The sequence below is a fragment of the Brienomyrus brachyistius genome, chromosome 8 (genome assembly GCF_023856365.1).
Source record: "Brienomyrus brachyistius isolate T26 chromosome 8, BBRACH_0.4, whole genome shotgun sequence".
In the NCBI taxonomy this organism is placed as follows: Eukaryota; Metazoa; Chordata; class Actinopteri; order Osteoglossiformes; family Mormyridae; genus Brienomyrus; species Brienomyrus brachyistius.
This window is the reverse complement of record NC_064540.1, coordinates 24,746,867-24,772,006: the sequence shown is the minus strand read 5'-3', so window position 1 is coordinate 24,772,006 and position 25,140 is coordinate 24,746,867. Positions and strand designations below refer to the sequence as shown.

General features: G+C 40.3%; 1 protein-coding gene across 2 annotated transcripts in view; it reads right to left on the bottom strand.

Moving 5' to 3' along the window:
* Positions 1–24,706, bottom strand: part of phf2 (PHD finger protein 2) — a 28,150-nt gene extending 3,444 nt beyond the window's left edge. Inside the window, exons 1-21 of one of the 2 annotated variants that reach the window (XM_049022238.1) lie at positions 24,350–24,706; positions 18,577–18,662; positions 17,815–17,929; positions 16,849–17,009; positions 15,866–16,007; positions 15,371–15,557; positions 15,007–15,169; positions 14,740–14,827; positions 13,116–13,222; positions 10,839–10,930; positions 10,348–10,437; positions 9,460–9,810; positions 9,094–9,210; positions 7,705–7,820; positions 7,006–7,184; positions 6,743–6,810; positions 5,746–5,912; positions 3,623–3,906; positions 1,489–1,584; positions 1,170–1,279; positions 707–989 (exon numbers count right to left, since the gene is read on the bottom strand). In XM_049022238.1, coding sequence (XP_048878195.1) covers positions 707–989; positions 1,170–1,279; positions 1,489–1,584; positions 3,623–3,906; positions 5,746–5,912; positions 6,743–6,810; positions 7,006–7,184; positions 7,705–7,820; positions 9,094–9,210; positions 9,460–9,810; positions 10,348–10,437; positions 10,839–10,930; positions 13,116–13,222; positions 14,740–14,827; positions 15,007–15,169; positions 15,371–15,557; positions 15,866–16,007; positions 16,849–17,009; positions 17,815–17,929; positions 18,577–18,662; positions 24,350–24,447 — 3,100 coding nt within the window. In that variant the 5' untranslated portion in view covers positions 24,448–24,706. The remainder of the gene's footprint in view (positions 1–706; positions 990–1,169; positions 1,280–1,488; positions 1,585–3,622; positions 3,907–5,745; positions 5,913–6,742; positions 6,811–7,005; positions 7,185–7,704; positions 7,821–9,093; positions 9,211–9,459; positions 9,811–10,347; positions 10,438–10,838; positions 10,931–13,115; positions 13,223–14,739; positions 14,828–15,006; positions 15,170–15,370; positions 15,558–15,865; positions 16,008–16,848; positions 17,010–17,814; positions 17,930–18,576; positions 18,663–24,349) is intronic. The other variant, XM_049022239.1, reaches the window with a different exon arrangement.
* Positions 24,707–25,140: the final 434 nt, after the last annotated feature.

Here is a 25,140-nt window from a genome sequence, read left to right as displayed (position 1 = left end):
ATTTAACTTATGGCATGCATTTCAATGAAATGAAAAGGATTTATTGGTAACACCTTCTGCGAGTCCCTTGTCTGTAAGAGTCCATGAACATTCATAACACATTATAATGCATCCATAAAGCATATATGGCTATAAATATTTTTAAAAAGGCACAACCCATTATAGCCATGTTTATTATGTATTATGAATGCTTTACGAAGCTCTCATCTATAATGCCCTATAGATACCTTTATAATGTAGTACAAAGTATCCTTAATTCTTATAACAACCATTATAATGCATTATGAAGGCATCTATAATGCATTATAGAAGAGAGCTTCATTTGAGCTTATAAAGTATTATAATTAACACTATTATGCCTTATGACTGTCAATAGAAGATTCTGTAATATTTTAATTCTTATACCGACTATTATAATGCATTATGAAGGTATCTATAATGCATTACAGATGACAGCTTCAAGTAAAGTGTAATCGATTTATTTTCCTCTGGAGCAAAAATGAAATGTAAACATGACACTGTAACTGAAAAGTAACTTGGCCTGAGAGAAACTGATTATTACAGCCCGACTAAAATGAAATCCCAGCTATTAAAGGGGAAAAGAGCGACAGCTCAGCCTTTGCTTCCCTTCACCATTGGCTCACAAGTCCTGAACGCGGTGCTTCAGTCCGAGCCACGCGTCACCCCCCCGTGGTCACACACTGACCTTTGGCCTCCGCTGTCAAGCCGTGCTCCGCCTTTGCTGTGGCGTTGTTCTGCGATGAAGTGGAAGGTCGCCTCTGCGTGAGAAAGACCCCCGGAGCCATCGGCTGCGAGCCCCCCGAGGCCTTGCCCGCCCCGCTGGTGTACTCGTGGTCCGCCAAACTGCTGTCCTGCGAGTCCACATTGGGTTCCGGGGAGCTGCTGTTCTGGGAGACTTTGCTGGACTCCTCGAGCGATGGTTTGGCCTTCTTACAGCTCTTCTTCTTCTTCTTGATCTTCTGCTGCTCCTGTGGAGGCCGACGGGAAACACCAAAATGAGGCTCCGTCTCCTTGCCCCCAGTTCCTCGAGACTCTAGGTCCACGAGGACCCTCTCGGTCGAAGAAACGGAAGCCAGACGGGACTGTAGCGTTCACCTCGGTTCCTTGTCAACAGGAGAGCCCTGACAGATGGAGGACGGAACACTAACCTGATGGGACAGTTTGGCTGCCGCAGCTGCCAGCCCTGTTTCTATGGAAGCCACTCGCGCTCCCTCCCGGGCCGGCCGCTCCTGCCGGGGCACTGAAGGGCCCACCCGAGCTACGGCAATAATAAAAAAAATAAAACGATCAAAGTAACTTCACGGCATACTCCTGGGTCCCTTAACGTGATTGGCTTTGAGACTCCATTCGATTTGCTTCAACGCATTTCATCATCTGGCTGGCTCTGCTTTCTCAACTGCACGTCGCGTCGGATGAAAGGCTCTGCTAAACAAATAAATGTGAGTGTAAATGATCTCATCGGCGTACCGGTCGGGCTGTAAGGAGTGTCGTCGGAGCTCTTCCTCTTCTTGGACCTGGATTTGAAAATAGGGTGATCTTCCTCTGATTCCAGGGATGGGTAAACTGAAAGAGAGCAGAAGGACAAGGTCGTCGAGGCTCGCTGTATGGAGGAGTCGGCATCACGGGACTTTTTAGATCACAGCGAACTTTTCCTATTGTCTAAGATTCTAGGAATGAACATGATATTTGTGCTCCTAGAAATGCTAATTAACAAAAAATTGCACATTTTAAAAGTAATGTAGCAAGATCTGTTCCAGCAAAAATACCCAGGAGACATGGAGATGGGACAACGGAGTCGGGATTTTATTGGGGTGTCAGATAAACGGAAGTGCAGGGAGTAATGAAAAAGAGACGTTTCTTAGGGGAACCGAGGCTCCGAATCAAAGCGGGGATCCCAGCAACCTGCAGGATCGGGCCCCAGGGTCTGAGCGTGTGAAAGCATGGAGAAAAACCAGAAGCCGCTTTTATATGACCGCTAATGCAGCACAGGTGAGCCAACAAAAGCCCTCGTCACCTGACTTCCTCACCCCAGGACATCAGTGGCCCCCGATGCCCTCTCCCTCATGTACTGTTTTATAAAAAGCTCCTCCTCAATTAATTTCAACAAGCACTGACAGGCTGTGTGAGTTAACAAGATCAATACAAAGAGAGTGCTGCTTTTGGGTTGTGTGTGTGTGTGTGTGTGCGTGCATGCGTGTGCACATATATATATTGTACACACTTACATACACACATACACTAAGCACTGGTCAAAAGATGGGACACACCTACCCATACAAAGGTTTACTATTCTCTACATCTTTGAATAATTATAAAGACATCAAAACTATAACATAACATGTATGAAATTATGTCCTGACCAAAGAACTAACACACATACACACACATATAAATAAATGTGACGTGTGTGTGTGTGTGTGTGTGTGTGTGTCTTTCTTTCCCCTATGGCTCGCTGGTATTGGAAGAAAATAGGCCTGTCATCCGTATTTGGTTTCCGCTGATTAAAATGGGAGGAGGTGGTGTTTGTATAGTGAAGGGGGGGGGGGCGGGGGGGGGCTGTGGCCCATCTGCAGGACAGATGCTGCACCCTAACCCCACCCTGTCCACGCTGAATACACCAAGGCCACTTCAACAAAATCGTTTAAGTGCACGTTCTTTCCTATAATTAAATTATCAAGATTAAAAATGACCTGTTTACAAAAAAATCAAGGCATAGAATGCTTTTGTAATTCAATAAAAATGTTGCCGTGGTGTGATTTTAAAATGGGAACGTTTTTGCCTCTGATGACTGATTAGTAAATCAGATCAAAAAGCATTTGAAACAACATTCTTACACTTGTGCTAATGAAATATTAACAAGCAGAGGGTCACTTTTGCTGTTCTTGGACAGGCCTCACAAAGGGAAAAAATGTTGGTTTCTGAAAGGGAGAGGCATGTTGGAAAGACACTAAAGTCTCTGAAAAGAGAGTTAATGAGAGGGGCAGTGATTGGAGAGGACTTACAAAACATAAATACAAACACTGCAGTCTAACAACCCCCAATATGAACGTCCTGCACATTTTCATAAACAAAAAAGAAAACAAACATTCCGTCCCACAGAAAGGCAAGATTCTTTTTATCCATGCAAACATCAATCTTCAATAAACGCTTATCCAGTTAATGTTGTAGTAATGAACACTCCGAGGATGGAATGCATCGTGAGACAAAAACACGCACAATCACTTTGCTTTCATTTATGGGATTTTCAATTACCTTTCATTTTAATGCAGTTAATCAATTCTAACCACTTTCCAGCAAAAATGAGAAACTAGATGAAAACTGATAAACAAAATGTTCTGGCACTTTTTAGTTTTAGGAATGTTTGCACGGTGCTTTTTTAAAAAAAAAATAAATACATTAATATCTTTCAGGGATAGATAAAATGTGTTACTTGAAATGTGAAACCGCATTTAAATTTCCCCTTTAAATAATAATCACAGCTATGCAGAACCTTGACAGAGTACCAAGGTTATCAATATAAACATGCTACTATGGGCTCCGGAGTGTTCCGAGTAATTCGTACATATTTCAGGAGCAGCAGGCGGTCAGGTCGTTTCCCTACCGTAATCAGAGTCCTTGAAGCAGGCGTCTAGGTGGTCCTGGTCATCATCAAACATCTCCATGCTGTCCATGGAGGCATTCTTCTGGTTCTTCTTTGAAGGACGCTTGGCCGGTCGCTTGTTATTGCCGCTGCCCCCGCTCGACTTCTTTCCCGACGGGACCGAGTTGCTCTTTGATTGGTTGTTGCTCCACGACTGTTGCAGGCAGGGGACTGAGGTCGGCAGGTTGGCCATGGACAACATGCCCTGGATGGCCTCCTGTGTGCTGGGGGATGCAGGTGGCTGACTGTAAGTACGTCAATAAGAAATACACAACACACACACATTACTGCGGGCCAGCGCGGTAGTGGGAGTGAGAGCAGCTCAGGTCTTACACTGGCCAGAACTGGAGAGAGCAAAGACGTATCCAGTCTGCCTGGAGGAAACCTACAAAGTAAAATGTCGTATGCTGGTCATTATTGTGCTCTGAACTTTACTCTGTATTTCAGTTCAGCTCAGGTCAGAGTCACAAATAATAGGCAATTTTACATCAATCTATCCAAACTTACCTGCAGTGCACAGCAATTCAAAAATATAAAAATAACTAGCTTGTCGAATTATTACCTGTATAGCTATATTGTTTATTCTGTAAAGTATTTAGTCCACTTGGTATGCAATTAAATGCATATATACTTGATTATTTTTGTTTTGGATATGTGCTTTTTTAAAATGCCTCTTAATTGCTTTTCTTTTTGAATATTACAATACATGAGGGAACCGTGTATTAACAGCGCGTACAAGACAGATATGTTAAATAAAATTAATTGAGATAAATGAATTTATTTTGATGTAATAACACGCAGATGGTAAAATCTGCCTGTTACTTTAAGAATCCTGCAAGAGTGACCACAAAAATCAAGATTACTGCCTCATTCATTACCCAGCGAATGGCAACAAAGAGGAAAATGCCTGTTTAAAGTGGATCGTAATTGACTGGAGTTGTTCCCTCCCCACGATACTGCCGTAATCTGTCGGGTTTAAAAGCAGAGAAAACAATCACTGAGAAATTAACATATTTTGCTAATGTTTTCTTCTGGTTTTCGTTCATTTGCAGCTTTCAGCGCATCTCAAATGGACCATCAAAAACTGAACAAAGCAACAAATGGGGGAAAAACAATCAGACTGCCAGCAGAGCTTTAAGTTGTGCAGCAAAACCGTACAAACGCTGACTATACATTAACTGCCATAGATATACATTATGTCAGTTAATGCAGTATTTCCGCTTTCAAAACAATGTTTATAGTTTATAGGCATTATGACCAGTGATTTTTTTTAGTCTCTAATCCGATTATAAAACAAGTTTATAAATGTCAGACTAAGTTATGTTGCGAGCCATTCTTGCAAGCTTCTAATTTAACAACAAATTAAGGTTTTAAATTGCATTTTGGACTGACTGTTACTTTATGCTCCCAGACAAAGGAGGTTAATTTCATTTCCTCAAAGGCTGATGATATGCTGGCTTTCATTCCATCACCTGTTCCACGCAAACACAGTGACACAATCATTATATCACAATACAACCTCATTGATCATCCATTCAAATATTAAAGGCATCCTTAAGTGAACTGAATAAAAACAAAAACAAAAAAACATTCCCTCCAGGAAGGAAAAATACTCAAGTCTGACATACTTGGTCAATACTACATAGAAATATTACTAATTTATAGACACAATACAATTACACCACTGATCAGGATAAGGGGTTTATGGAAGATAGATGGATGGAGGGATGGTTACATTTAAAGGATATTTTGAATTCAATGTGAAAAGCTGACCACAGATATACTTATATAATGTTATTCCGGCCTTAAAACAACCCCTGATGCTACTGAGATGATTAATTTGTAAAGGCTAAGACAGGTCAGTTACAAACCTTTAAACCTTGTTGACATGGTGCACAGTTTCTTTTTGAAATGTAACCAGTTCAATGATCAGGCTTAATAGTATAATATATTTTTGTTAATGCAACTGCCGTCAAACAAAACACTGACAGTTCACTTCAGTTTATGCTTTGCCATGTAAAAGAAAACAAAGAAAATTGATCATTACACTGTTACGGAAATGAGTAAGATGAGTACTGTAGTACCTGTTAGCATTGTAGTCGATTCCGCCTACTTGCTTGCTGGCTTGTAACAGATCAAGGATCCCTGCTGCACTCCCACTCTCTTTCTTGACCTTTGAGTTCCGACCTTTGACCTCTGGCTTAGTCTCTGTGTCTATGTGAAGTGACTCTTCATCTGATGAGTCAGACTTCTGTTTTCAAACAAAAACACGCGATACTACACAATAGCAAGGGATAGCAAATAAATTCAACGGTATCAATTGAGTATGCTAAAACTACTGGTCAAGCTAAATATACTTGCGTACACTTCTGGTCATAAATCAAATGTCTTGAATACACTTGCAATCTGTATTATTGTTTTTTCCAATTGCAATTCATATATTAAATCTTTTATAGACTTATCTGTGCCAGAAAAGCTATTGGTACCGGTATTACGCAGTAGCTTAACCATACGTAATTTAACATATTTAACACAGTACACTGCCTTATTTGACCACTAATGTCATCAATCTCAGATACGAGCTCAGCTGAAAAAAAAAGTAGATTAAATTGCTGTAGCTTCTCATAAGCTTCCACTCAGCGACCATGTGAGCATCTGGCTCTAAGCCATTTCCCAGTGGAGTTGAATTTGCCACAGCTATTTCCTTAAATCAGTTGTGGCTGTCCTTGGGTAAATTCTGATCATCGCTCCCTTTGTTCCCTTTGTAATAGTAAACCTGTTGCCCTGACATAGGGTTCTGATGGACATCAAACATGACTGAAGTATTAACTAGCACAGAATCGACATGAATAAATCACTAAGAAGCCTTCAGACTGAAGAGCGCATTACCTTGCCTGAAAAAGCTATATCTGTAGCATTTTCTGTGTGGCTACCTTAAACACACCACTACAGAGCCTATTATAGAAAAGCAAAGAGCCCAACTAAAGAACCATGAATGTTCAATTACTGCTTGCTTATATTTGCAGGAATTCATTTCCAGTCCGTTTGTCAGTTGCACAGGGAATCACAATGTTTACGTACCCTGGGAGCTGTTGGGTGCAGCTTTGTTTTTTTTGCCTGTTGTATGGGTTCCTTAATACTCGACAAAACTGCAAACAAAAAAAAAAAAAAATCAAGTGTCAGTATAGATTTGCGTAGGAGAAAGAACATTAAGCAGCAAAACATTTTTAAATTCTACAAAGAGAAACGTTTGAAATTCAGGGAATTCGACCATGAATGCTTCTTAAAATAAGGGAGGAACACCTAGACATCAATGAGCAGAGTGAATCCGTCAGAGTACTCACAAGATAAGTCTCGCTTTACTGCATTCTTTTTCCTCCTAATGGGGAACTCGTCGATCTTCAGCTCCCCTTCGTCAGAAACGTACTCATACTCATCTCTCACCACTTTGGGTTTATCTTCCTTGATGTTTTGTAATGATCCGAATAGGCATGTGTGAGCTTGGGGCTTCGGTCCTTTTGAGCTACAATCAGAGGCGAATCAAAGTGAAATAAAGCTCTACCACATATGGGTCCCAAAAAGGCCGGGACCCAGAGCATTCTTTCACTTTGAGGACATTTTAACAACTAGCAATCGCCCTAAAGAAAGTTGCATGCAGTCCCCCACACACGGGTATCATCTGTGGAGCCCATCTGGTTCATCTACTTTTTAGGAAACTGCTCAAACTGCAATAACACATACTACTAATAAATGCTGATAACCTATCAGGGTTAAGGTTTACAATACGTTAAACCGAGATCACACATCAGAAGACTAAGTATATAAATAGCTAGTTATAGTGACGTCATTAAAACCAGTCTGAGAATATCCCATAAGCAGCTGTGAAAATATCCCAAAAATACTGAAATGTACATGGAGCATTTCGATTTCTAGCATGCTGGTTTTTTTTTTTTTGCTTATATCATAGTTCAGTTAAATACATTCGCATATATCAAAACATAATGGCTGGAAGTTGAACTGAACAGAAGGAGCAGCGTACAAACCCTAGCGACTTTTTATGGGAAAACGAAAATGCAAACTTCTCTTTGTTTCCTGATAGCAATGACTTTTCAAATTTGTGTTCCTCTTCCATTTTCAACAAGGAATCCGGTTTACTATTCTGTAAAAAAAGAAAAAGTATGCATTTTATTACAAACAAATGCTAATAATTATCCTTATCATAAGACAGAGGAAGAGAGGCAATAAGAACAGGTTTGCTGATAATCACTTCCTGTTTTACGCAGATCAAGTAATTAGTACTTTTTAAAAGTCAGCTTGTCACACGTGTGTATTTCGTAAAGTCCATGTATCACATCTCTGTATTTCATATTTAAGATAAACGCTTTGTATCCTTCCACAAGCAAGTATTTGCCCTGACTATGAACCTTTACCAGTTTGTGTGTGATCAAGAGTGAAAGATTTCAAAGATCTTGTCTGTGATGACCTCCCTGGACGTCTGACAGGGATTCAGCTCCATCTGCAAACGTTTGAGGGCCTGCTAAGGAGTACTTGGACTAAGATACTTGGAGTCACTACAAACATTCCAGAACTGTTTGGCATATAATTTTCCATGAAACAAAATCCCTCTAATGTCTTCCGTTCTCCAGAATTAAGCCTTCCTACAAAAGCAATTCCATATTATTCGGAAATAATGACCAATCAATGTTTTTTGTTACTTTGGGGCATATGTAAATACTTAGCTAAAATGCCATTAATATGACACGGTGTCATTAGGTTAACTCCGGGCGCGTAATGTTTGCCCTGCAGCCATGACAGACCTCAGGCAGGTTAAAAACAAAAAAGTCACAGAACTGGGGCCTGTATCATGAAGCCGGATTTCTTGCTTGGCCGATAGCTTGTCCGATTTAAGGTACCCCAGTTTAAATGGACTTTATCATCTTTCACTTACATTCAGCCCAGACTACCTTAAATCTGGCTAAGCAAGAAATCCTGCTTCATAATACAGGCCCCTGGTCTGGGAGCTTGCTTTGATCGTAATTATTTACAGCACAATCTGATTAGGTTAAACTTCACAATGACACTTCAACATGCCAGGTCACAGCATAATGAATTGTTTTTTGTAAGTGACAAAATATACATATATTTAAATATGCAGACACTTTTGTTCCAGCCCATGTACAAATACAGAAACCTGGAGTCAGAGTGCAGGGACAGCCAACATCCAGGGCCCCTGGAGTAATTAGGGTTAAGGGCCCAACTTTGCAACTCAAGGGTCTAATAGCGATTGCTGGCCTTAGGATTCAAACCCACAACCTTCCAGACATGGGCACAGATCCCTATAATAGTTAATCAGCGCCCATAATATGACAAATTTCCAATACATACCAACAACACCAAACTCTGTCATTCCATATCCAACGCCTTCAGCTCACCTTATATTTCCACTTCGCTTCAGGTTTGTTTTTGTTCTGTTCTCGAATTTCAAACTTCTCCACGTCATTCTGCTTATTTGCCTCTTTCTCCGAAGCACTTAAAGCATTCTTGGCAGCCTGTTCATGAAGTAGAAGGGACAACGTGACACTTTTATTGGCTAGTAACTACTCAAAGCATTGAGGCCCTTTGCAAATGGATAAAATGCAAGTGAAGCTTTTGGAAAACATGTGATTAAACCCGACAGCGTGCAGACTGTTGAGGCCACACTTGACTTTTAGCAGTATGACTCATATGGCACAACTATTGTGACTAATGGATTCGTTTTGGAGTTACACGCCACTATGAAAACGCCAGAGAGCACTCACTTTCCCTTTTTTCGGCTGGTCGGTCTTGGTCAGCGTATCCTTAGCGTGGGACTCAAGAGAAGCCAGGCCGCAGGCCTTTGGCGGAATGACACCTTCTTTCTCCTTTTTCACCTTCTTCTTTCCTCCATCCTTTATTTTTGGAGTCTTTGGAGCTTTCGGGGTCTTTGGGAGTTTAGGGGGTCTGGGCGGCTTAGGAGGCCTGGGAGTTTTCTTTCGGGAAGGCTTTTCTTGGGGGGGCGTGGGAGCGGGCGTCGGGGAAACAGGCTCCTCCGGCTCCGGTGCAGGTGGAGGGAGGGGATCCTCGGCCGCCATCTTGGCACCAGGTTCTGTCTTGATGGCTTTTGTTGCATTCTGGGAAAGATGGGGCCGCTCCACCAGGTTAAATTACCCACGTGATCGTGAGGAGGTGATTTTAGAGTTTAGTTACATGTACTTTTGTTTAATTCAATCAGACTTTGATGCTTACGGCTAATACAGCAAAACATGCAACTGCTAAACCAGCGCAAACAAGGACGAAGGGAAAATGGTATCTCAGCATCTGCTTTAATGTATTAACAATGTTTCCCAATCCGGTCCTTTGAGACCCCCAGCCAGTCCAAGTTTTTGCTCCCTCTAAGCTCTCTGCCAGGCAGTCCAAATTTTTGCTCCCTTCCAGACAGACTGGAGGGAACAAAAACATGGACCGTCTGTGGGTTCTTGAGGATCGGATTGGGAATCACTTATGTATAGGAATGCATGGTGCCACACAAAAAAATAGAAAACTATTTTTAAAATGCCCACCACGGGAACAACTAGAACTTCTTGTGTTGGTTTTTTTTTCAGATCAGCTCCTTTCCCAGGATGTCTGACATCTAGGGATACACCATCTCCAAAGGAACAAAGAGCTACCTCTGAAATCCTGATTTCTTTGGCAAGGTCTTTAATGAGTTGTGCTGGCTTCATGTTTTCTGGAAGTTCATCTTCATGTTCTAGCAGAGCCTATAGCAAAGAAAACAAAAACAAGCAAAAGGAGCCATTCATCTACAGAGCGTGATGTATTTTTGCCATAACAAATAAATTAAACATTAAAATTAAATTCAAAGAAACATTTGATTTCACTTAAACTGAAAGGTAACACTACTTGAGGTGGCACAAATAATATAGCAATACCATCGTACTTAATGTATTAATTAACCAGAAACTAACTTTATTTGCGTATTGATGCCATGTTCATTCATCATTAATCATAACCGTTCATGTAATCCATGCAGTTACTATATTTGCTCGTGATAAGTACTTTAGTAGTAACAGTTACTTGTGCCCGATGAAGTAAAGTGTTACTAATTGAATTATTCAGTCTATAACTTAACTGCTAAAACAAGTACCCATTTCAGACCTACCTGTTTCTTAGTCCATGACCTGAAGGCTCCATTAATGATTTTGGCACCATGGACCAGATAAGGGGCTGGTTGTTTGTTTGCCTTATGCAAGCCTGCAGAGAAACATTTTCATTAGTCTAATAGCATTGTTACATAGGCACTGCACAAGACCTACAAGTGACATGTGCTATAAGATGCCAAATTCATTTGTTACGTTTCATACACATTTACAATATATCTGGGTTGGAGTGTTTCGCACTGTTGCCTCATAAAGACAATTAATAAGCCAGCTGTTAAAAATGTCCAACATACAAGCCAGTGTTTCCCAATCAGATTGTGTTCCAACTACGGTCTTATTTAATTAGCCATGACCAAACTTCTGGCAAAATTAATCAAACGATTTATGTTAAACAGAATGTGTTGCTTGGGGAATTGCTAGTTATTTGCTTTGTTTTATTTGTTCTGATATTTACTAAGTAAAGACTTAATTAATCTAATCTAAGTTTCGGCTAATCTAAGTTCTTTTTATAAATAAAAAGCACAAATGCACCAATTCCAGTTTGCATTCTTTAATTATTATGTGATTGTGACGGATCGAAATTCATTTTGTGAATTAAAAATAAAAAATAAGGAGATATATTTTTGTAACTTTGGCTATTTTTGGACTACAGCACTCCATCTCTGTTTGAGCTAAACCAAAATAAACAGTGATTCTGTAAGTGTGTTCAGTTGATTGAATGATTTCAGCCATGCAATTTAAACAATCAGGGTGGGCAGGCGGGATCAACAGCACAAAACATAGAGACAAGCAATTGCACTGTAGCACTTTCAAGATTGAACTTTTTTTTGACAAACAGGAGTAATGTGATTTGTCCCAGATTGTGAAAAAGGTCCAATGGGCTGAACACGGCAAATATTTTCGTATATCTGTGCAAACTTTCGAGACCTCTCTGTGTACCTAAAGACATTCTTCAGAATGCCCAACAGAAATCACACCCTGAAATTTCATAGCTGGCTTTACACAGTCTCTCGCTGTGATTGCTGCCAGACCAGCACATGTGCACATTTTTCAACTTACAACACCGTAACAACCCTTCTGGGCAGAATAAAATCAACTGTGGTCCTTGATTTCAAAAACCAGAAAAGCAAGGACCTTGCAACGTATTCCAAACTTGTTTAATAAGTGAAGACATTGTCCCTGACATCTGATTAATCCCAAAAACAGAGCCTGGAACCCATAGCAACTTTCACAGCAGTTGAAAGCAATCAAATAGTGTCCTTCAACATTGATTAGATTGGGCAGAACGTACTGGCCCAACAGGAAACATATTCCACAACAAAAATTATATAAATAACATAAAGAAAGACTAAACACAGAAATAATAACTTTTAGGGAGAATAAAAGGGTTTTTGATCTGATTTGACAGAGTCTAATCTAAACTCAAACAATAAGGTCAACCTTGACCGTGACCCACATTCTCTGTCTAACAGTGCTGCGACTGACCAGTGTAGCCTAACCAAGTTCATGTAGAATAAGGCAATACAGAATAAGGCAAACTGATAAAATTACACAAACACGCAAAGAGAAAAAAAAACATGGAAATGTACACAGAGAACTCGGCTCCGGCTAAGCAAAGTTTAAACATGGAGTTGTAATGGAGCAAGTGATTCCGGCCTCAGATGAGCCCTTTGAAGCTAATCATCTGTGAACCCAGTGATGCTCCAGCCTAATGACTGAAATAACATTTGGGAATCCAGTTCTTCATCTGTTCTGCAGGCCCTGGGCAGAACACGCACCAAGTCAAAGATCAGGAAGCTACTCTTCAGCTCTGGACAGACAGAGACACCATTACTTTTTCCATTTCTTTCTCTTTTTTGTCTTTTTGGAAGTTCTGACATAAATGGGGGCAGGTGGCGACATTTGCTTGTATATTAAGGATCTTTGTGAACTGGAAAACTGAAAAATACTCTCACGAGAACTGCGGATATTCTCCGTCCAAAAACAATTACTTTGTTGGCCATACAAGAGGGGACAGGACTGGAGATGACAAACTCAAGAGTGCATCGTAGGGAATCAGTATCAGATGAATCTGTTAAGCATGTGTCTTTGTGTTGACTGAGTCAAGCTGCTTGAGATCGGTAGACATGAAGTAGGTGCAAACGACTCTCCTGAACATGAATGCAAATGTTTAAGCCATAACTTTAAAAGTCACAGCAGAAAAGGGCATCGCCTATTAACTATGCAGATCTTGTACAACTTATAGTGTCCCACAGCCATTTTCACGCTTTGGCCTTTACCTTTGAATCGCTCCAGCAGATGCCGTCCCACGTACCAGCAGGCCGTTTCATAGTTTGGAAATGGGGTCAGGCTGCCAACTTTAAGTCGTTTTTCCACTTCATATGCTCTGGGATTTAAAAAAAAAAAAACAAAACCAACTGAGCTTATGAATAACAACCTACAGACGTTCTCTGACTGAAACAATGCATTAAAAATAGCGCAATCAGTGATTTTAGCAGATGCAAGAACGCCTTACTTCAGATAAACAATGCGCATGCTTCAAGCTTTTAAAAGTGAAGTATTTACACAAGCTGTGATTGCTTATTCCTTAGTTGCGATGCTGCAGGTCTCCTGACTCAAACCCAGGGGTGGTGAAGATTTGACCACCTGAGAGATCTTTGAGTGTGCAAACTTATTCTTTTGTCCAAGTTTGATCCCTATCCCCAACACAGCCATAAGCCACCCGCAACATCTGAAATCCAACTTTGATAGACCTCTTTCTACCAGAAATAAAACCGTTAATGCTATTTGGGCAAAATTATTCCCCTGCCAAGAGAAGAAATTGGACTCTCAAGCCAGTTGTTTGAAATCAAGAGCTTGCAGTCAAGACATATCTCTGACATCACCCGGCCAATCGGCTCGCAGCCCAGCTGGCTTCACACGGAAAGCTAGTCGCATGAGCTGTCTTCAGATACAACAACTCAACCACAAAAGTTTCCCTCTGTGAGGTTTTCTGGTCCTTTGCTAAGTGAACATGTGTCCAGTCAAAACAAATTAAAGCCATTTTCAGTGGACATTTAGTACCATTTTCCTGCCATGAGCACGCAGAGATTTATTGTGCATTTTGGTTCCATTATGAATAATAATCCGTAAACACAAAGTATGAGTATACACAGTACTATACAAGTGGTTACGAATGCCTTGCATTTACACCGATGTTTATATATAAATACAAAAGGAAGATAGCATCTGCTTCCAACATAAGGACTGCATATTTATGCATATCATCAATATTTACTGAAAAGCATAATCTCTTATCCAAAAGTGCAATTTATAACAATTTTTAAGAAAATGTAGATTTCTACAGTTGACTTGGATCACACCACACTACATTTTTCTGGAAATTTTTATATTGCATAATTAAAGTATTTTTATATTGCATCATTGCCTGGCTTACCTATTCATTCTTATGAATATCATTTAATAAAAATCCATTATTAAGCAATTAAATTACTCAACATAACGTGGATAATCTTACATTTCAGATTAGAAGTCATATGAAAATCATAATAATCCTTTTCCTAAAGGAAAAACTTAACTGTGGCAATTCACTCATGCACAGTCAATGCATTCTGAAGCTTTCAATCACCATTCAATGCATTAGTCATGCTATACTGTGTAATTAAATTATATGATAATCTTAAGCTGAATATATACACAGAATCTAAGGGAACACCATGCTGACGTAAGACACTGTCATAGAGAAGAGATTAAAACGCACCCAAAACACAGCCTGTATATTTAGAAATATCTTAATATAACCACTTGAGAAAACCTTTTTCCATTCAATCATTTGCTATTCAAGGTATATTAAATTTTTAAGTGCAAGTTCGGATGGTAACAAAATATGTACGAAAAACTGACCTCATCTGCATCTCCACACTCAGGTTGTGCACGAAGTGTCCGGAAAAGGCCAGACAGTCGACCGGAGTCAGTATTGCATTTATCCAGCCTTAAAGGAGAGGGATGACAGAGCAAGTCAACACTTGCTCAACTTTCCGCTCTTGAAGCTACTACGGCTACATTTTCATTCGTGACCTCAGCCACAAGGCAGGTAAGCACTGAAGGCAGGTTTTCCTTCACGTGTTCAAGGTGCGAGGGTTAGGCAAATAAAGAAACGGACGCGCTTACCAGATGGAATTAGAAGCGTCTGCCCCTGCTTTAGCGTGCACTTGTAACACTTGTCCACCTGGTCTGCAAAGAACATCTCGCTGTGGTTGGATGAAGATCTCCACCGCTCATACAGAGACAGATTGGCAGACGCGGGCTTGATCAAGAAGAATATCTTTTCTCCCTGCAATCGGTATCACACACATATTAGCTTCCCTCTCCTCGGAACATCAGAGTTCCATTTCTCTGTCACCTGTGCTTGTCGCTAAACGCATATGACAGATGCTAGACTATGAAACATTTTCATCATACGCCTGCCAAAAACAATATAAGAAGACAAGTCAAATATGTGCAGTGGGTGACCAAAAAAGACTCTATTTCATACTTTTAGCACGTGGTACCACACAGAGGCGCCCCCGCATTCGATATGGAAGTCAGTGTAGCTGTCCTTCACGCAGATCTGACAGTACTTGGTCACTTTGGGCTTTCCCAACAGGGCATCGTCCGGCCAGTAGTTCTCCACCCAGGAAAGTTTGCTCACTATCTGAGGGCTTTCCACCAGACTTGCCATCCTTCCAGAGAGATTGACAGCGAATCAGCCCGACTCGAGGGACCATCAGGCCCAGTGTCTACAGGATATCCTGCCCCACCCTTCGCAATATTCCCACTATGGGCATATATGAAAATTAAACCCCCCATCACACATTACATCTAACATAACTCAGAAATTCATGCATATAATACAACAGCATCATGCATCACAACGTCACCTGGAAGAGTGCATTATATTTTCTGAATCGGAGGTTACGCAAAGGATCATGTTTCCGCTAACAACATTAAATTAAATATTACAGCCACACACACATACACCTGGTTTTACCTTGTGTCTGAGAATTCCAGGTTTATCACATTTAATACTCGCTTTCTGTTTGTGCTGTAGTAGTAGTCTACAAACTCCTTGAGCTTCATCTTGCTGTTCGTTTGCTTAGTGACGTCAACGACATCCACGAGAACATCTGGCCCTAAAAAAAATCCAATATATTAATTACTGTTGACAGCAGAGAACAAGGAACTCTAAGATTTTTTGCTTACTTTTTTGCTAATTATACTATAGTAATAGAGGGTGGCTCAGATCTTAGTGGTTGGAGGTTTCAATCTCGCCTCTGCTCAGTATGTAGAGTTTGCCTGATTGCCCTGTATTGTATTGGTTTCCACCCACAGCCCTAAGCCATGCAGTTAGGCTCACTGGCATCTTTGTGATAGATTAGTATTCCTGGGCTGCCTGAGATGGGCCGCAGGACCCTCACGCAGCGCAGCCTAGGATAACCGCTTGGAAGATGGACGGATGGGTTATAGTAATATTTCTGCTTTGATCATTATTACAGATAATCCTGTTCAATCTCATTAATGTGTCTCGTAAAACTGAGAGAAAACCTTCAGACAATAAAAGCTAAAGATGTGCTACAAAGGGACCCGACAGGAAGCGGGTGTTTCGTACTGCGCACTGCAAAGCGAGGCAGGCAGGGAGGAGCACATGTGCACAGGGAGCAGCTGGGGCCTCCTCACTCGCAGGTTTCGCCATTAGAGAAGCGCTTCACTTTGCAAAACGCAGGCAAGGTGAAAACAGCTGTTGATATTTGCTTCCTCAGTTCATGCGAGAGATAATTTGCATTAATATATTCAAATTAAATTGAATGTAAAACACTAAACCTCCCAAGTAACAGCATCTTTGAACTGCAGTTTCCGCTTAGACAGAAGTACTCTACATTTGTAAGGGGGCCGTGCAGAAATAAATACCTATTTACTTATCATTTCGTCATATTTTGATTAGCGATGAGTGTCTATTAGGGACAGAACACTGACCGACATAGTTCTCGACGTCACTGACGTAGAACGTGGGAGCAGGCATGGACATGCCCAGTCCATCCTTCTTCATGACCAGAATTGGCTCTGTGAAGCCATTCTCCTCCAGGTAGTCCAGGGTGAGCTGGTGTCCACTCAGCTTTAACACCACGTCCTCAGAACTAAGAGGAAAAGCAATAACATGCGATAACTTGTCTTTTAGAACAGGGGAGCCACGCTCTTCATTCGGGAAATGCCAGATCTTAGCAAACAACCCCATCTGCTGTCAGCATAACTGCTGCATTTTGACGGAGCAAACCTCACAAATTTAGTTAGAGAGCACCATCTACTGAAATATTTACGAAGTGAAAATTTGATGTCAACTTTTTTCCCTTTTATTCCACATTTTGACTCATACTAATTGTTACAGGCTAGGAAACAACAGGAATGTATAGAAACAGTTTGTCATTCAGTGCATCCATTCATCCATCCATGCATCCATCCATCCATCCATCCATCTTCCATACATACAGGGACACAAGGAGCCCAGAGCCTGTGCCAGAGAGGTACCACCAGGGGACACTTTGTGCCAGATGCCACTCTATTGCAGGGTGCAAACACACACACATGCAGGTTTGTAATTACATCTTTGTGGGGACTCTCCATTCATTCCTATGGGGAAAACTCCAATCCCAACATGGCGACGTTAACCCCTACCGGCCCTAACCTTAACCATAAGTAATCAAACAAGATACAAGACTTTTGGCAATTTTAGTTTTTTGATTGCAGTTGCACATTTGTATAAAATTGATTTTCCCTGGTGGGGACAGAAAAAATGTCTCCAAAAGGTCAACATAACAGTTTTTTATCACAAGATAATATCTAACACACACACACACAGCGTGGAAGCGTGAAACCAGATAACTAACAACTGAGTGTCTGTCACCTTAACTCCCGACCAAATAAATGCAGAATTGTCCAGCTCACCTGGGGAAGGTCCTGCTCCGAAGCTCCTTGATGAACACCTGACTGCCGTTCTGGACGGGTTTCACGTCTGTGCTTTGCCCTGTGTCATGTTTGTTCCAGTTCTTCTTCTTTTTCACTGATGACAAATAAACAGATCAAAAGATCTCGTGCTTAAAAAAAAAAAAGCCAAGCCGAGTGGAAAACTGGCCTGCTGCAGCTGTCCCACCGACACACGAGATTTCATCTTGAATAGATATTATTTTAATCTGGAAGCACTGAGAACCTTGGATGGCCACCTTCAAGAAAACTATAAAAATGTAACTGTGGGCACAATGCTGTACGGAAAGTGCAGGAATATAAATGAATTGGCTCTATTAAAATCTTTTGGGGATTACCGCAGTCAGGGTACATTACTTTATGTGCAACAAACTGCCTTGCAAAGGACATTTAACAACATTGTAACAGCAGCAGAAATAAAAAAAATAGGCATAAAAAAGTACAGCGAGGAATAATTTGTGGAAAATTATCTGTTCTACAAAAATCAGGGTTTTTTTTCGATGCTGCTCCATCTCATCCCTTCAATTATTTAACAGAACATATAAATAAAAAACGAAGTAACGAGAAGGATGTACGCAGCACCGTTCCAGAAAACTGTGAACTAGCCAACGTATAGAAAAGATTAAGACGTGCAAACATACGTAAAAACAGACCAGGGGGGTTGGGGGGTGGGAGGATAATAGAGACATTTCCAAGCTGCAGTGGCCCGACCTGACATGTACTCACATGTAGATTTGCCGTGGGTCTTCTCACAGTTGGGACAATGATAAATGTCAATGTCTGGGGCTTCATCCTCATCCACCCCAACACAGCTAAAACACAAAAAAATGGGGCCCTTTAAAACTCAATTTAAAATTCAAATTTAATCATACTTTTAGCAACATGCAACACGCATTTCTTTTGGAAATTCAAAATTAGGTTTCCCTCAGTGTTTAAACGTCAGTGATTGTAAGGCCGTTTGGATATTACTCAACGGCAAAAAAAATTCTTACACCTCCATTAAGGCATCTACGCGCAAAATACAGTACTAAAACCAAACAGTCTTATAAAGCCGACGCGAGGACTATCACACACACCGTAGTTGTGGGCAACAATCTGAATCACAGACATACATTAAAACAGCAAAGAATTAGGAGATATATCTGACTGTGTCTTTTACTGATTCCCATTATAAAGATGTTGCAATGATGATTGTGATCCTAGACCTCATGTTCTTCATGGCCTTCATGTGAGCTGCCCCAATAAAATATTAGGATTGCGTACAAAATTATTTTATTAATGATAGCTACAATAGTAAGAATATGCCTCCAGGTCTGCACACCCTCACCAGAAGCTGCATTCAAAGCCTGCAGCATGAAGACTACAACCCCCAGTAACCTGAACGAGGCCATTAGTTTTTTAAACAGTGTTTCCTTCTAGACATCTGTATATATTGTTCCTCTTATGAGGACACGACTCATTAAAATGAGTAAAAAGAATCACAGACTGCCCTGATGCTCCAGTTTGTAGTCTGCTTACCATGAACTAAAATAACAAATCACAATGTTTACAAATGAGGAAAATAAACTTTCTTTTGGGAATGACTTAAAAGGCAGACATGCATATCATCTAGTACGGTCCTACATCTGTCTTTGGAAGTGTAATCAAGGTCTATTAAGCTTTACAGACACTTTTTTTTTTTTTTTTTTTCAACGCAAAGTAGAATTGAAGGAAGCCTGAAGTCAGACAGCAGGGTCAACCAGCATGGTTACTGATATGATTACTCTGCCGGACATGAGATTCAAACCTACGACTCTCCGGACATGGGCAGAGTGTCCACACCTGATCAGCTTTACACGCTTACACATTTACGTGCAACATGTTTTATTTTGCTGTAGTTTGATCAAACTGAGAAAAATAAACACACACATAATCTCCATCCATCCATCCATCCATCCATCCGTTTTCTGTAGCCTCAGTCACAGGGGGACCAAATCTTATCCTGAAGCCTATGGACGTACGTCAGGGAACAACCCAAGTTGGGACACTAGCCCATCACAGGGCACACTCACACACCATTTACTCACACATGCACCCCTATGAGCGATTTAGTAACTCCTGTTAGCCTCGGCATATTCTTGGGCTGTGGGGGTGGAAATCGGAGTATCTGGAGAAAACCCCAGAACAACACGTGGAGAACATGCAAACTCCACATACATGGAACCCAGGCGGAGACTCGAACCCTGGTCCCAGAGCTGTAAGGCGACAGCGCTAATCACTGTATCACTGTGCCACCATGTGTGGTACTTATTTTTGCAGAATATTATCAGACTATGAGCATCCCGATCTCTTGACAGGAGTTCTGTAGATCTATACAATGGTTGTACAGCACATGTGTACAGGTTTTAAAGAACTAGAGAACACCACCATACAGCATTGTTCGTGTGAGTATAAAATGCTATTTATTGATTAATCTCCCACTGTGTCACTTTAGCAGGCCAGGGACAGTCTAAACAAGATCAGGATACATTTCAACTCACCATTAACCATTTGTTTGACTTTTTCCCCCCCTAAATAAAAGCTTCATTCATATCCATTTCAACATTCCACATTTTTTACACTTGTGTGCATACTTTAGAATTGATTTCCCTTCTTTTTATTATAGTTACAGTACATTTAGCTACTTGTAACATATCGAAATGTATAGTTTGTGCTTCCTGCCTTGCGCCCGTAGCCTCCAGGACAGGCTCCGGACCCCCTGTGATCCTGCGGGATACAGAAAATGGGGGGATGGATGGATGGATGATTTGGATGGATGGATATCCTTCTAAATGTACTCAGTTTCTATACATTAAGTTCCTCCTTGTTCCTCCAATCATGTTTTCAGTTCTTTCAGGGAAAGAAACAGAAATCAGGCAAGATTCTGTATGTATTCTAGTATGTATTTTATTACAAAATAACTAAACCTTATCACTTTATTTCATTTAAGTAAACAACATACATATATTTACAATACTATACACATACACCTTCACAATAAAAATAAATTTAGCTAAAAAATGACTTCCTTATTTACACCATTACTCATTATAAAAACGTAAAAAAGCTTTCTTTAGAGAATAATTAATTTGAGTATTATCAGTTTATCTAAATTAGTAATTATTTGTTTAATGGGATAAATGAGAAATGAATTATCGATATACATTACTTAAGGATTTCTTAAAACTTTTTGAACTTGAATTGTTTGTTAGGAATATAATTTTCCTAATTACTTGAGACATCTACTAAACATTTAAAGAACTCACATGCATTTTGACAAATAAATGCAATAGAAATAAAAATATATCTATATATATATATGGACGGTTCAAGCTTATTGTCAAGGCCTGACACACTAGTATAGACACACCCTAAATTAACTATATAGATACCAATGCATTTCCTCTTCTGTCCCCAAGCAATATGTAAATGTAAAATATATGAGTCTATATCAGAAGCAGTTATATATAAAATAATAACGTTCATTTGAGGACTTTGCAGTGTAACATTTACAGAATGGCTGTTTGTTTCTTTGCACATTGCGCAAAGACACCTTTTGGGATCTTTAGTCCAAACGCAAATTTGGGTCATTTCCCAAAGGTCACTGTCGGTTCTGCAGCAAATATTATTCAGGGTTTTCTGGCCAAGCTGACCTTCTGGCCTGTCGGTGGCTGCCCAACTACTATGGGCTCGACGCGAGACCTGCCACTCACTGGGCTACTGCCCGCCCGCAGTGCCGTGCAGCCCGCTGTGTGTTAAGAGACACACACTGACTGTACTACTGACTGAAGGAAGCCACACATCACACAGCGGTGACTCCTGGTGGAGCTGCAGCCTGAGAGAGGAATCAAACTTAGTGGAGAAATTAATTTTACAAAAAACTTTATGCTATACTACACACATTTATGCATCGATTTTATTCAGATTACGAATTAGGGTATTTGCACAAAAAAATAAGTATAATCTGACCAACTACAGCTGCAGAAGTGGAGAACAAACAGCCGGCGTTTGCTGTGACTGGAGGCATAGGCCAGCACGTTTAGCAGTAATGACAATGCTAACAGACACAGTAACGGCCAGCGGAGGAGGTGGGACGGCTCACAGAGTGAGAAAACGCGACGGCTGCAATGGAAACAGACGGGATCCCTGCGCTCACTGCACTGGACACATCACTGCACTGGACACATCACTGCACAGGGTAATGCCAGGAATCGCGTAACCAGGCGGGATGAGCCACAATATCCTTAGTGTCCCTTTTCCTTATCTTTCACAAATGAATAAATAAATCGTAAACATCACACTCGCAAGTAAGAAGATTCTGCAACAAGACAGGATATATAATAGCAGAGCATATAACGCTAGTGTGAGTCTTTCCACCCTACGACTACTGACAGCGTGCCAAAGCGGGAATCAGCACCGGTACTCAGGGGTCTGTGTGTAGACATGGTGCATAGTCAAAGGACAACTTTCTCCTCAACTGCTAAAAAAAAAAAAAAAAAAACCACCCACATTTGTCTCGGAAGGGTTAAACAATATAGTCTAGTTTACTGAAAATGTTAACCAATGAATTAAAAACTAATAAAAACCAAAAAGCAAAACTAATGGAAAAATAAAGACCCATTTAATGAACTTCTATGAGTAGAAAACAGCAGGGCAGAATCACGAAGAATTACTTCAATTTAAATCAATATTCAATACCATATCCCTTTAGCAATCAACAAGCGCTAAAACCCTCACCAGCCTACATATTAAAATAACACCAATTTAGGAAAAATTACACATTTTCCACACTCACTCTGAGCCCACGCATTGTTTTTCTCCCTTAGGCTAAACAATTCCTTAGTTTTTAGGACCACTCTAAGAACAAAAATAATACAAAAATAAATCAATAAAAACACAATTCACACAAAATACCTACGTATATAACCTATGTACTTCTGCCCTAATATTATACGCATTAAAATAATAACGTAGGAAAAATATATACAAGTCGCAAATAAAACATGTTCAATAAAACGCAATAAAGAGGAATTTAACTGAATATCACATTATGAACCTTTAACCTGGGTAACGCGCATTTGTAACGTAAGGGGGAAGAGCGAAAAGATATGAAATAAAGCAGAAAGAAGTGATCATGCTGACAATCAGTCTGTTATTGGGAAGCCGAGCCTGTCCCTGCGAAGAGACATTAACCTCACCCTCTGAGCAGACACCAAGCTTTAATAAATTCATTGTATTCTGGTTTAAGCCATGCGAGCTTCAGCTGTCTGCAGCCATTATTCCACACAGACTGCATTCATTACTCACATTTGGAATTATAATTCCTCTACGAGGAGACCTTTCCTAGCGTGTCGGACCACACATTTTACAGCATATTAATGACCGCTCAATTGTTTTTTATGCCTTTCTTACTCCGCTTTCCCCGGAGATGGGAGACTCATAAAATTAAGATTATATGTTATAATGAACTGGGCTTATGCCAAATACAGCTACTGTCAGATAGACCTTAGAGTAATGACACATTTAATAAGAAAAAAAAGAATATGCGTTGTACTGTAGCTATTATGAAAGGGTTAAAGTTAAACGCGCGTAAATATCCCCAGTCACTGGACCAGAACAGGACGCTAGTTTTTCATTCACTTTATAAGCATTTATTTTAAATCAAATCCACGCCATTACATAGCTACTTAAGTAGCTGTCGTCCTTAGACTCGTTTAAGTATAAAAAACAATAAACATTGCCGACAAATTTGAAACAATGTAGCTCGCTGAGATGCTCAGAGACTAACACAGTTGTCGGCTAGCTAGCTAATTAAGATCTGTACATTTGTAGTATCCCACAGCAGATTGCATGCATTCGGGTACGTTCAGTTTTCTCAATAAAACAGACCATTACAGCGTATTGAAAGAGAAAGCTATCGCAGCTAAATTCTCTTTCTTTCTTTTACATGGGAATACATCTATTCAAGAACCATTTGATATCTGTGCCAACAGCGGCGTATTTACGCTATTAAAAAATGAACTGTTTTTTAAGCACACGAAAGACATGGGATCGGTGAAACAGAAACTCTTAAAAATTATGTAAATAAACATTACATATATACCAATCTTAAAATCATGGCTTGTACAGATGGGTACTTATTCAGCCTTTCCAGCTACTACGACAACAATGTAAAGGTTGGAAAAGGCACTAACAACTCTTGGCGATGGCGAACAAACACGAAGAAATATAATTACACACAATTAAAGCACGCAGACCGAGACCCTTGTTGACAAAAAATGTTTTTGTGCTATTCACGAAAATGTCACAACCTAGCCAGCTAAATATAACTCCGCCTTCTTCTTCAAGCGGCCTCGCTTTTTGGTAATACAAATGTAGCCAGCGAACGACAGACTCAGAGCTTTTAAAATATATATCTAAATAACACTGCCAAAATATCATGCAAAGTAGAACATTTCGCCACGGTAACTGGCGTCTTTACCTGCCGTGAAACCAATCCTTGCAGGCATCGCATTCGATCATAAACTGGGTTACGTCGTAAGGTAATCTACAGATGCAATAAACTGGTACAGTCGCCATGTTAGATCAATTCACAACAACGCCGGAGAGACGGGGGCTGCAAAAACCCTCCTGCAACAAAATCTGAATTGGAAAATCCCCAAAACAGCTCGCCGTTTCGCCGCCGCTCACACCACTTTCATTTACAATGACATCTTAAACATATCCCATAGTGGTCCGGTCGCATTTAAATTACTCTCTTGACAAAATATTGGACCAATTATGTTTCCTCAAGTGTGTTACTGTGTGCATGCCCCCTGGTGACTGTACAGTATTTTAGACTTTCATAAACAGTAAGAAAATGTTTCCTTTCATTGTAATATTGTTACGTCAGCTTGTAAAACGGTACGATCTTCGGCTCAAATGAATGAGTTTTATTAATACTACAGCCAGCTCACATGATGTTGCAAGGACACTCAAAATGCAACTCATCCATATACTTAAGCACCTCAAACGGAACCAAACGGCGTCAGTGGAAGATATTACAATATACTGCGGACGACTTTGTGTAAATATTAAAACTGAAATGAAAATAAAAATATAAAGTAAAATACACGTAATAAGCATTAAAATATCGTAATGACATTCACAGATTATAAAAAGCATCTGCGAATTTACCCTATATGAATATATCCAATATTTTAACTATGACATTTAGGCCTATTTTCGTATTTATGTTCGTATTTTAAAGTATGCTCCAAATAACCAAATTCG